This window comes from Theropithecus gelada, chromosome 7b, assembly GCF_003255815.1.
Source record: "Theropithecus gelada isolate Dixy chromosome 7b, Tgel_1.0, whole genome shotgun sequence".
In the NCBI taxonomy this organism is placed as follows: domain Eukaryota; kingdom Metazoa; phylum Chordata; class Mammalia; order Primates; family Cercopithecidae; genus Theropithecus; species Theropithecus gelada.
In genome coordinates, this window is record NC_037675.1 from 11,467,596 (window position 1) to 11,480,455 (window position 12,860).

The 12,860-nt window shown below is 38.0% G+C and overlaps 1 protein-coding gene across 1 annotated transcript in view; it reads left to right on the forward strand.

Annotated features, from left to right (window-relative positions):
• The window catches only part of CHD2 (chromodomain helicase DNA binding protein 2), a 146,699-nt gene that overhangs the window by 49,807 nt on the left and 84,032 nt on the right, over positions 1-12,860 (forward strand). Inside the window, exons 10-14 of the mRNA XM_025390911.1 lie at positions 5,511-5,618; positions 7,532-7,672; positions 9,584-9,717; positions 10,582-10,807; positions 12,127-12,227. Of these exons, the coding sequence (XP_025246696.1) occupies positions 5,511-5,618; positions 7,532-7,672; positions 9,584-9,717; positions 10,582-10,807; positions 12,127-12,227 (710 nt within the window). The remainder of the gene's footprint in view (positions 1-5,510; positions 5,619-7,531; positions 7,673-9,583; positions 9,718-10,581; positions 10,808-12,126; positions 12,228-12,860) is intronic.

Genomic DNA, 12,860 nt, shown 5'->3' on the forward strand with positions numbered 1-12,860 from the left:
GCCACCGTACCCGGTTACGGATATACTTTTGTCTAATTCATATTCCAGTTTTGTCAGTTGACCCAGTAAAGTCTTTCATAATATTTTTCCATCTCTACTACAGCATTTAGTTTAGGGTCAGTTACTGCAATTAGTTGCATGTCTGGTCTCTTCTTTTTTTTTTTTTTTTTTTGATTATTATTATACTTTTAAGTTCTAGGGTGCATGTACACAGCGTCCAGGTTTGCTACATATGTATACATGTGCCATGTTGGTGTGCTGCACCCATTAACTCGTCATTTACATTAGGTATATCTCCTAATGCTATCCTTCCCTGCTCCTCCTACCCCACGACAGGCCCCGGTGTGTGATGTTCCCCACCCCGTTTCCAACTGTTCTCATTGTTCAATTCCCACCTATGAGTGAGAGCATGCGGTGTTTGGTTTTCTGTTCTTGCGATAGTTTGCTGAGAATGATGGTTTCCAGCTTCATCCATGACCTTGCAAAGGACATGTCTGGTTTCTTTAATTGGGAGCACTTTCACAGCCTTCTTTTGCTTTTAGGACATTGATGTTTTTGAAGAATGCCGTCTTGCAAGGGGCTGTGTTCTTTGGAGAATTATAAAGAGACCAGTTACCCCGTCATGATGTGTATTAGGTTTTTTTGTTTTGGGATGGACTCCCACTCTGTCGCCCAGGCTGGAGTGCAGTGGCGCAATCTCAGCTCACTGCAACCTCCGCCTCCTGTACTCAAGTGATTCTCCTGCCTCAGCCTCCCGAGTAGCTAGGATTACAGGCATGCACCACTGTGCCCAGCTGATTTTTGTATTTTTAGTAGAGATGGGGTTTTACCATGTTGGCCAGGCTGGTCTTGAACTCCTGACTTCAGGTGATCCACCTGCCTCGGCCTCCCTAAGTGCTGGGATTACAAGATGAGCCACTGCGCCCAGCCTTTTTTTTTTTTTTCCAATTAAAGAGACAGGGTTTTACTCTATTGGTGCAGATGTGTGGTCATAGCTCACTGCAACCTTGAACTACTGGGCTCAAGTGATCCTCTTGCTTCAGTCTCCCCAGTAGTTGGGACTACAGGCATGTACCACCACATCCAGCTGTATTCATATTTTTAAAGCTTGGAAGAAGTTATATAGCACAATGTACCTGCACAATATTTAAAATTTTTAAAAATTAGTTGGCATCGTTTAATTGAGAGATGGTGCATAACAATCTGTGTTTTTAGCTTCTTTTGAGAAAATTTGGTAATGCTGGCTCATGTAACAGTGATGAACCAAGAGTTCTCCATTTTGTTCTCATCTGGCCCCTGTGAGTATCTTGAGATTGTATCTCTGACTTAGAGTCATACAAACAAAACATTGAATTTTATTTAACCAACTCGTGCTGTTTTGATTGAACTCTTTTTTTCGTGCATTACCTGTTAATGTTATCCAAATTTGCTCAATGTTGTATAAGATTTTTGTTGACTCCTCGTCCTGATGGTTTTGTTTTGTTGCTGTTTTTGAGACAGCATTTTATTCTTACTAGGTGGGAGTGAAGTGCAGTGGCACATTCACAGCTCCCTGCAGCTTTGACCTCCTGGGCTCAAGTGATTCTCCCACCTTAACCTCCTGAGTAGTTGGGACTAGTAGGTGCATACCACCACACAAGGCTAATTTGTTAATTTTTTGTAAAGACTGGGTCTCACTCTGATGTCCAGGCTGGTCTTGAACTCCTTGGTTCAAGCCATCCTCCCACCATGGCCTTCCAAAGTGCTGGGATTACAGGCATGAGCCCCTGTGCCTGGCCCTTTTCCAGTGTTTTGAATTGGAGATTGTCACATATCTGTAACACAGTGGAAGGGAATCACTGTTAGCCTCAGATTTCCTATGATCATTGGAATTTTTATGAAAGGCATCCTTTCTTGGGGAAATCTACTGAAGATTGAAGAAACAAAAGTAGCTACTTCCCTCTTTTCCAGATGTCTTCTAAGTGGAGGAAAAAGGAGTTTTCTTTTTTACAGACAGTTAATAGCAAACCTTACCAACTCTTGGTCAAAGTTCTGGCTCATTATATTTAAAAGTAGCTTTTGTTCATTTCCTACTTTATAGTTGATTAGAGTTGATTTGTCTTTCTTAGGATTTGTGTCTAGCCAACCACCTTTTCCCAATAAAGGAAGAAAATTACATACATTTAAGTTGCATTTTGACTTTTTCCATGTTTGTTTACATTGCCTTGCGGCCTTTTGGCTAAATCTTGGTATTTTTCTCCCTAATTCTCAAAATTTTGGGAAAAATTTAGTTGAATTTTGTGTTTTTACGGTATCTAGGGGATTCTGTTAATGGCCTCTTAAGCTGAATATTATGTTTCCTTTGGTACACATTTGTGTGTGTGTCTGTATTCTTTTTTTTTTATTATTATACTTGAAGTTGTAGGGTACATGTGCACAACGTGCAGGTTCGTTACATATGTATACACGTGCCATGTTGGTGTGCTGCACCCGTTAACTCGTCATTTACATTAGGTATATCTTCTAATGCTATCCCTCCCCCTCCCCTCACCCCACGACAGGCCCCGGTGTGTGATGTTCCCCTTCATGTCCAAGTGTTCTCATTGTTCAATTTCCACCTATGAGTGAGAACATGTGGTGTTTGGTTTTTTGTCCTTGTGTTAGTTTGCTGAGAATGATGGTTTCCAGCTTCATCCATGTCCCTACAAAGGACATGAACTCATCCTTTTTTATGGCTGCATAGTATTCCATGGTGTATATGTGCCACATTTTCTTAATCCAATCTATCATTGATGGACATTTGGGTTGGTTCCAAGTCACATTTTTTTGCTCACGATCTCGTATCTTAAACTATCCTTTATTGTAGCCTGACTTACAATGTATGGCTTAGTGGTGGAGTCTTGATAAGATTTGTATTTTATAAGAGGCCAGTAATGTAGGAGAGGACAGCAGTTTCACATGTGGGAGAGCCTTATACATCTGTAGGGATGGGAAGTAATTTCTTTGTAACCTGCTCAGTCACTTTTTTCACTTCACCCATTCTTCACAGTGACTTAGTATTGCTGGTCCTTACTATCTTTTTTCTTGTTCTTGTAAATTAAAAGGAAACTTGAAAGAATCCAACCAGTTTCAAATATACATACACACACACTTAGGCCTTTTAAACGCTGAGTTTTTCAGATACTCCTAGGATGTGTAAGCCTGGCTTTAATGTTTTCTGATTCTTTGGTCCTCAGTGAGTTATGATTGAGAGTAGCAGGGCTGAGGGTTGGTGATAATGGCCAAGCAACTCATTTCCTCACTGCACTTCAGTTTCCTTCTCTGGGAGGAGAGCTTTGGACTAGTTGATTTGCTAAGTTTTTTTTTTTTTTTTTTGCATTCTTATATTGGGAGATTCTAAGTCTCCCGATTGTTCATAAGTCTAAATCTGTAATCTAACTGGAAAACTCTAGCCTCAACACATCAATTCTCTGTGTTTGCTGTCTCCCATACTTGTAGAAGTGGACCTCATTGGTAGCCCTGGTTTAGGTTCTCAATTCCTGGGGGAGATACGGTAATTAGAATTTATTGGTGACTGTGGATCTTTCTTGTCTGAAGGAATAGCTGTTCATATTCTTTCAAGCATGCCTCTACTTGTCTCCAGTGTGACTGTGTAAGCACCCTCTGAGGGGTAAACTGTTGTGGACTTGGTCTAAGGGAGACTGCAGACTCATGTGCTGGTCTCCCACTTACTGTAAACATCTTCCTTTCTTCCTGGTGATCACCTTATATTCCTTGGATTCTTAGCAAACATTTATTGTACTATGCTCCGGGGAAGCAGAATTAGACCAGTGTCCAGAGTGTATATACGAAGGTCTTTGTTTTAAAGAGACTGAAGGATATTAGGCAATACTAACAGGCCTTTCTGTCTTACCAGTAGCACCCCTACCTGTCTGACTGATTGATTGTGCATTCTTTAATTTTTTTTTTTTATCCTAACAAAGAAACATCTCCATTTGCCTGACTTTGGCTAATCTCTGGTACAAAGTCGGAACAAAAAGGCTTGGTGTACAAGGAGCCATCTGCTGGAGAAATGCATATGAAAACACGCAGTGCTAGTAGAAGTTGAGTAATATTCATAAAAGCGCTCCACCGACTGTCCATGGGAGGCCTGAATTGTTGTTTTTTCCCCCTAAGGTCTCTACCAATTCAGGTATAGGGTGACTGTTGTAGCTTTTAGGAAGGTTCTCAATCTACAGATCAGCTACCTCCTTTTAGTAAGCTTTCACTGTTACTTTGACCTGTTCTCCCATGAAGAATATTGATTTGACTTTGCAGTTCTGTAGCTATTGTCTTTAGTATGACCTCATTCCCTATAAAGTGACCCATAGACAAATTGGTATTGTTTTATTTACAGAGAAACCTCAGGCACTTGTCTGTCAGTTTTTTTCCTAGGTATTTCATGCCCAGCAGCTGTTTACGTTTCTTTCCTCTTCCCTGCAGGTGAGAAATGAGTGAGGTCCCTACAATATCTTGTTTGATTTTCAAGTAAACTAAAACTGTTTGGGGTAGTAGGACACCTGTAGGTTATGACTCTTTCAAGCCTTCTAAGATCTCAAGGAGCAAAGGAACATCTACTGTATCTAATAATAAAAACTACATCTGTAGCTGAACAGATTATTTAGTTATATGATAGGTTTATTGTTGAAAAATAATTTTAGGGACTGTTTCCTTAAATGTATTCTAAAGACTTACAATATCTAGTATAGTGGTTCTCAGAGTTTCTACCCGGTACCAACATTATTTGAATTTGTTGAAATTCATATTTTTTAGGCCTCACCTGAGACCTACCGCATCAGAAACTCTAAGGACCAGAAATTTTTTTTGTTGGGGAGGGGCAAATGGGGGCAGGGTTTCGCTCTTATCACCTAGGCTGGAGTACAGTGGCAAAATCACAGCTCACTGCAACCTCAAACTCCTGGGTTCAAGTGATCCTTCTGCCTCCTTAGCCTCCTTAGTAACTAGGACTGTAGACATACTCCACCAGGCCTGTCTCAATTTTAAAATTTTAACTTTAATTTTTGTAGAGAGGTGTCTTGTGTTGCTCAGATTGGTCTCGAACTCCTGGACTCAAGTGATCCTCCCGCCTTGGCCTCCCAAAGTGCTAGGATTACAGGCATGAACCATCTCACTTGGCCCAGAAATCTTTTTTAACAAGCCCTTTAGGTGGTTCTGATACATTCTAAAGTTTTGGAACCACTGATCTTGTGCATGTTGTGGTTTCAGTCTTGTCAGTAATAGCAGTAAATTAAAAAAAATACATATATATCCATTTTTATTTATTTTTGTTACTGGAGATAAAATAGGAATAGATATTATGTAGTCCAGGAAGGATCACAATTCAAGTTTAAACGGAGCTAGAATCTCTCTTAGCATATCTGAAATATGCATGTTCTGCCCTTTGGATAGTAACATTGAAATTGGTTTTGTTGGATCATTTATCTTGAAGGATTCTTTTAGAAAAAAATTATTTTGTTTTGCTTTGATCGCAGAGAAAAATGGAAACGGGAACCCTCAGAAGATGAACAGGAGCAAGGCACCAGTGCAGAGAGTGAGCCAGAGCAAAAGAAAGTAAAAGCCAGAAGACCTGTGCCCAGAAGGTGCACTGTTTGCTTAAAATCTCTACTTCTGGATGAGCTTAATCTGCCATAGATTGGGAAGGATGATGTCTTGCTAGAATGAGAGCTTTAATGAGATACATTGTGTTTTGATTCTGGGTTTTAGATGTCTGTGGTTCATTTTCAGCCAGCCTACACTGCAGGTCTTACTGATTCTTTCTTCACAGACTAGCTATCATGGGGAAAACATGTCTTCCGCTTTTAGTAAAACTCCTTATATGTTTGGCCAGGGTACAGTCTCTTTCTGGGAGAACAAATTGTTTAAAACACTGTTTGCCTGGCTTAAAGCATACTTGAGTGGTTTATTACCTTGTTCATAAAATCTATATAACATTAAACAAATATTCTGATTGTGTAGAGAAGGAGGTAGGCTGAAATAGCAGCAAATTATGCTAATTTTCGATAAGACAGATGGCAGCCTAAGATAGTGATGACAGGAAAAGGGAGTCAGAAGACAGACAGGCCCCAGGAAAAATTACCTTCTTATAGTATTGCTTAGAATGGGCTCAGCAAACTATGCCCTTTGGGCCAAATTTAATCTAGCACCTATTTTTATATGGCCTGTGAGCTAAGAATAGTTTTTATAGGTGAACATTTCTAATTTACAGTTTAAGGATAGAGAGCACTAAATTTGAACTCCAATTAAGTGAAATGTTATCCCCTCAAAAACAATTCTTTCTCATTGGTAGATATATAGCAGTAAATGTACTTGATTATTTCATTTTGAATTTTATAAAAAGTTTGTGAAAATGTATTTTCTTTCATTACGTTAAGGACGTTTTGCCCCATTTTGCCTCTTGGCTGGCAGAGCCTAAAGTATTTACTCTCTGGCCATTTACGGAAAAAGTTTGCTAACCTCTGACCTAGGACATTGTGCTTACCCCCCAACCCCAGCAGGGGAATTTGTCAACTGAATTTTATCTTATTTTATCTCATTGTAAGCTTCAAGACTGAAATGTCACACCAGTTCTGTCTTTTAGAATTTTACTCATTATTTATTATATCCTTTATCATCTGTCTAGGTTTGGTTATGAGAAAGGTATGGGAGGTATGAGAGAAAGAGATAATAAATGTGATCATGAGTTTTCATTTCTCTCCCTCTCTTACTACTTTCACCTTTTTATCACTGATGGAATATTTGGGGATTTCCTTATGTGAGCTTCTAGACTGTGGCTTTCAGTCCTGGCCATCTCCCTGGTCTGTCGAAGTTAATTCTGTGACAGGGCACACAGTCTCTTAGGTAGTCTTTATGTATAGTTACTTCTTGTGCGTTGCTTTCTTCACACAGATAATAGCATCCTCTGCTTCTTGTTCTGTAGGTTTCTTTATCCTGGAAATCCTTTCGTATTAGTATACAGAAAACTCTTTTTTTTAATAAGTACATGGTACTGTTTAGTTCCTAGTTGAAGAATATTTAGAGTTTTCTTAATGTTTTGTTATTGCAAATAATACTATAGTGAATACTTTATTATACCTGTTTAGGTGTATATCAGTAGGATTAATTCCTACAAGTAAAACTGTTAATTCCTACAAGTAAAATAGTTTGATAGCTATTTCCAATTTGCCTGCCAAAGAGATACTACCATGAACAAAATGCTGTGTATGTGTTTTTATATCACGTCATCCTGATGAACATTTGTGAAATACTCACTTTCTTTCCCATAAATGATTGAGGATTATCAGCATTAGAAAGAATGACCCTCCTGTTGAAAATCCAAATTTCTAGTGAATTAGAATTTCAGGGAGTAGGGCCCAAGAATATGCATGTTTAACATTCCCCAAGTGAAATGTTACATTCTGATGTATGAACCACTGCTCTGGGAAATACTGTAATATAAAGTAGACACTAAATGATAGAGTGAAGACTTAGCTTTTTGTTTCTCTTCTCATTTTAGAACAGTGCCCAAACCTCGTGTTAAAAAGCAGCCTAAGACTCAGCGTGGAAAGAGAAAAAAGCAAGATTCTTCTGATGAGGATGATGATGACGACGAAGCTCCCAAAAGGCAGACTCGTCGAAGAGCGGCTAAAAATGTTAGGTAAGTTGTGCCCCAGAATGTTTCACTGGTGCAGTGTGATAAAGTAGTTGGTTAGAGTTTGGTTCTCATAAGTTCGGGGTTGTGCACTTAATAGATAAAAATAACAACCTATGTCCTGAGGTTGTTTTCAGAAATCTGGTTAGCTTTCTTGCAAAAAGAATGGTATTGAGCCAAGGGGAATATGAAAAGAGTAGCAATAGCTCATTTGAAGCCTTTGTTCCTGCCAAAGAACCACCACAAGTTCACCTCCTGTCCAATGGTGACTTAGTGGCATTATCTTCATTTCGTAACTTTTTTTTCATTAAAGATATTTGGATTATATTTCTACTTCTGAATTGCTCTTCTGAGTCACAGACATTTTTCTGAGGTTCAACTTAATGTGTTGCTACTTGAATCTAATTTTATCAAGTACTACTAGGATATGAAGCATTAATAGGAATTATTATTAGTGAAATAGGCCAGACACAGTGGCTCATGCCTGTAATTCCAACAATTTGGGAGGCCAAGGCAAGCAGATTGCTTGAGCCCAGGAGTTTGAGATCAGCCTGGACAACAGGGTGAGACCCTGTCTTTACAAAAAGTAAGAAAAAGCCAAGTGTGGTGGCAGCATGCACCTGCATTCCCAGCTACTTGGGAGGCTGAGGTGGGAGAATCCTGGGAGATGGAGGTTGCAGTGAACTGAGATCATGCCACTGCACTCCAGCCTAGGCGAAAAAGCTAGATTCTGTCTCAAAAAGAAAAAAAAAAAATGAAATAAAGAAACAGATATATGCAAACACTAGTAGTTTACTTTATAGAAATCAAGTATTTTTTTTTTTAGATTTTACAGATTTCTTTTGTTCTTCTTGGAGATGGTGAAAATGAATCCTAGAGACATTCATAACTTATTCAGTGTATCCAGTTAATAATTCCAAAGCTAGGTCTAGGCTTTGAGTATGCTAGTATATAGCCTAGCACTTTTTCTTACTATAACTGTACTACATCCAGGATTGTTTTTCTTTCTTGTGACTCAATCATTTGTTGTTAAATGGGAAGTTACATATATATATATATATATAGAGAGAGAGAGAGAGAGAGTTATATATGTGTATATATATATTTTTTGAGACAGTTTTGCTCTGTTGCCTAGGCTAGACTGCAATGGCACGATCTCGGATCACTGCAACCTCCACCTCCCAGATTCAAGTGATTCTCCTCCCTCAGCCTCCGGAGTAGCTGGGATTACAGGCGCCTGCTGTGCCGGCTAATTTTTGTATTTTTAGTAAATACGGGGTTTCACCATCTTGGCCAGGCTGGTCTCTAACTCCTGACCTCGTGATCCACCTTCTTCAGCCTCCCAAAGTGCTGGGATTACAGGTGTGAGCCTCCATGCCTAGCCAGTGTTTTTCTTTTTCATTTTGTAAACCATCAAGTACTTGTGTTGAAGCTTCCAACAGTTTGGGAATACTTAAATTTCATATTCTTGTTACTGGGAGACAACAAACAGGGTTGAAATTTTTAATTTTAGAAATATTGCTTCTCTTTTTGCCTGATTAAATGGTAGTACATTTTTTCTTCCATTATGCTTTTTCTTCTTTTGTGGTAGTCTGCTTTTTTGCATAATAATCTGATACTAAAAAATGAAAAAAATAGAAGTGTCCTTATAGTTTTCTTTATCTTGCTTACACAAATTAGTATAAATATAGCATTTTTATTTTCAAATATGAGTTAGACTTCCTACAGTTGCTTAGGAGCATGCATCAGCTCTTTAGGAAAAAAAAGCAAGCTTTGAACCTACCAAATGGCAGATCTATAAAACAACATGTTTTTGGAACCAAAAGGGTATGGTTTCTTATTCTAGTGATACTTATGTGTGGCAGTTTAATTCTGAAGAGATCATTTCTCATTTATTCAGCATTATTCCTCTTGCAGTTACAAAGAAGATGATGACTTTGAGACTGACTCAGATGATCTCATTGAAATGACTGGAGAAGGAGTTGATGAACAGCAGGATAATAGTGAAACTATTGAAAAAGTCTTAGATTCAAGACTGGGAAAGAAAGGAGGTATGTGTATTTGGGGAGCAAATTGCGTTTTATATATGCTCAGTAAGGCTCAGATTTTAGGTATTTTAGCTCTGATGTGATGAATTTTAGTCTACTGCTGTATTTGTTATGATATGTAGAAGTCTTTCTGACCCAGTGTTTCAGAGCTGAGGACAAAGGCATGTGTCCACTATGTCTTTAAGATTTTAAATTAAGCTAGTATCGATAAGTGTCAATGTCTTATAAAGCAGTGATATAGCAGAGATACCTGCTAATTCACATTAAGCAAATCCATCTTTGGTTATTTGTTTCTTAATCTCCTTGTGAAAATACCAAACTGGTTAAATAAATATTTTGGTACTATCGACGATTTTTAAATACTTAATTTAGATATCTCATAACTAAGTTGCATTAAACTTTCGTAAAGGAAATACCAAAATGCTTTTTCTTTTGGCTTTTTTTTTTTTCTTCATTCTGTCTTCTATTGAGGTTAAGAGAGTTAACAGGGGACTTCGAGTAGGGGAGGTTGGAGGAGGATATTTTGATGTTTATCCTTAGTCTTGGAGAGAGGGATTTGTTTTACGAGTTAGTAAGGGACCAAAACAAAAGGATGTTACTGCTCTGTTTTTATTGTTTTTGGATAAGGGATTTCTTTGATTTCACCTGCAAAATTTGGAATATGTAAAAATTGGGTTTACATTTTTAAAATACTTGAAATTTGTGATTGAGTCCATCCTGTGCTGTTTGTGAGTTTGTACTTATTTCAGGTTGGACTATTTTGATGCTTCATCCAAAAAGGGAGTCTTTAGAGAATTGCTTTCTTGGGAAGCTTTTTAATATCTAGTGTAATATACTCTCTTTCAAGTGTACTTAATCCTTTTGCAGCCACTGGAGCTTCTACTACTGTATATGCGATTGAAGCTAATGGAGACCCTAGTGGTGACTTTGACACTGAAAAGGATGAAGGTGAAATCCAGTACCTCATCAAGTGGAAGGGTTGGTCTTACATCCACAGCACATGGGAGAGTGAAGAATCCTTACAGCAACAGAAAGTGAAGGGCCTAAAAAAGCTAGAGAACTTCAAGAAAAAAGAGGATGAAATCAAACAATGGTACATTTTCCATCATGGATTAAAGAAATATATTTGCAGCCTGAGGGAAGGGGAGGTTTTAAAATAATGCATGGAGATCACAGCTATCTAGAATCTCAGATTTTGCTTTGATCATCTAAACATGGAGCCATTTACAATTCTATTTTATAAGATTGTGACCAGAAGATACTATATTTTTATATACGATTACCAAGTTTTTGGAGTTAACTAGCTTATGGAGCATTATTCACACATTCTTTAATTTTCACAATAAATGCATGAGATTTGTACTGTTATTACCCGTTTTATAGATGGGGAGAATATGGCACACAGCAATTCTGTGGGTGGACTCAGGATTTGAATTCTGACACCCTGAATCCAGAGCTTATTCTCTTAAGCACCTTGTTATTTTCCTGTAGTTAGGCTGGGATGGCTTAGATGTAAAGAATATTCTGGAACTCTCTGGGTTATGATACAATTAAAACTAATTCTGGTTTTATACAATTTGCAGAAATGATGTGAAGGAGATGATTAAGTAACTAAAACTGTGACAGTCCTTGTGTGTTTAGTTTACTTACAGCCTTGAATGTCTGGGTGTTGTATATGGGAAATATGTGGAGCTATACCACACACAAACCTAAACTGGGTAATAATGGTATCAAGTTCAGCCTGAAGATATACCTGTCTGTGTGGTGTGATCAGCCTATTTTTGTGTGTGGAATGTGGACAGTAATTCTGGTTTTATTACTGTGCAAAATGTGCTACTTTAGTAAATTACATGTTTTTCCTTTGACTCAAAACTGAAAATATGTACCCCTTAGATGGTGGGGTAGGCTTGTAAAGCAGTTAGAAATTTGAAGTCCTCTGAAATACAATAATTCTAATGTTAAGTTGCTGCTGTTGTCATCTGAAAAGTTTTGGTACTAAGAATAACTAGTTTTCCAAAAGTCGTGTTTAATCAATCCTAAAACCCATACATATATGAGAAAAGGCATAGTTTTATTTTCTTGATCTGTTTAGATGTGTGAATTTGTCACATGAATCTATCACATAAAATAGTTATTTTTAGGTCTCTTTTTAAACAGGACACATCAGAGAGGCAGGTAACTGGTATATCCTTCTATGAGTGTAAGGTTTTCAGTGTTTTCTAAAAGTGTGTGTGTGTGTTTTTTTTTTTTTTTGTAAAATCTCTGGCCTAATTACTAGTAAAGATTACTCAAGGGGCAGATGTGAGTAAAAAATAGGTTTTCTTTTCCACCTTTGACTTTTGCTTTGATGTATTGTGTGTGGATTCCCAAACTTTAGTTTACGTGTACTTTTTCTGTCTGTCTGCCATCCAGGTTAGGGAAAGTTTCTCCTGAAGATGTAGAATATTTCAATTGCCAACAGGAGCTGGCTTCAGAGTTGAATAAACAGTATCAGATAGTAGAAAGAGTAATAGGTAAGTCCATGGTAACTCACTTCAGCCATGTTTGAACTCAAGGAATAATGGCTTTTGCTTTTGGGAGTAATGTAAATTTAAAAAATGCACTTTGGAGACTAGACAGGTCCTAGATTTATTTTAAAGGAAAAGCTAAGAAGATTGGCTGGTAAATTTGGATGTGGGGGATGAAAGAAGGAGGTGTTAAGTATCATGTCAAGATTTTCGGCCTAAACATGTAGAAGTATAGAGGTACCATTTACTGAAGTAGAAAAATGAAGGGAAGAGCCGATCATTGCAGTGAGAACCAAGACCTTAGTTTGATATTTGTAAGTTTGATTTACTTCTTAGTCATCTAATTGGAGAATATAATGAAGGCTGCAGCATATGTGAACCTGGAGCTTAGAACTCTTAGTCTGGGCTGGAGATTTAAATTTGGAAATTTATCAGTATTTAGGTAGTACTTAAAGGCTGAGATTGAACAGGATCATCAGAAATAGAGTACCACATGGTAAGAAGTAGTATGAGAGCATTTCAGCTTTTGGAAGTCAGAAAGAAGCTAGCAAAGGAGACTGAGAAAGAACAGTCAGTGAGACAGGAAGAGAGCTGAGAGAGAGTGGGTCCCTGGAAGCCAAGTGATTCACATAGCCAGGA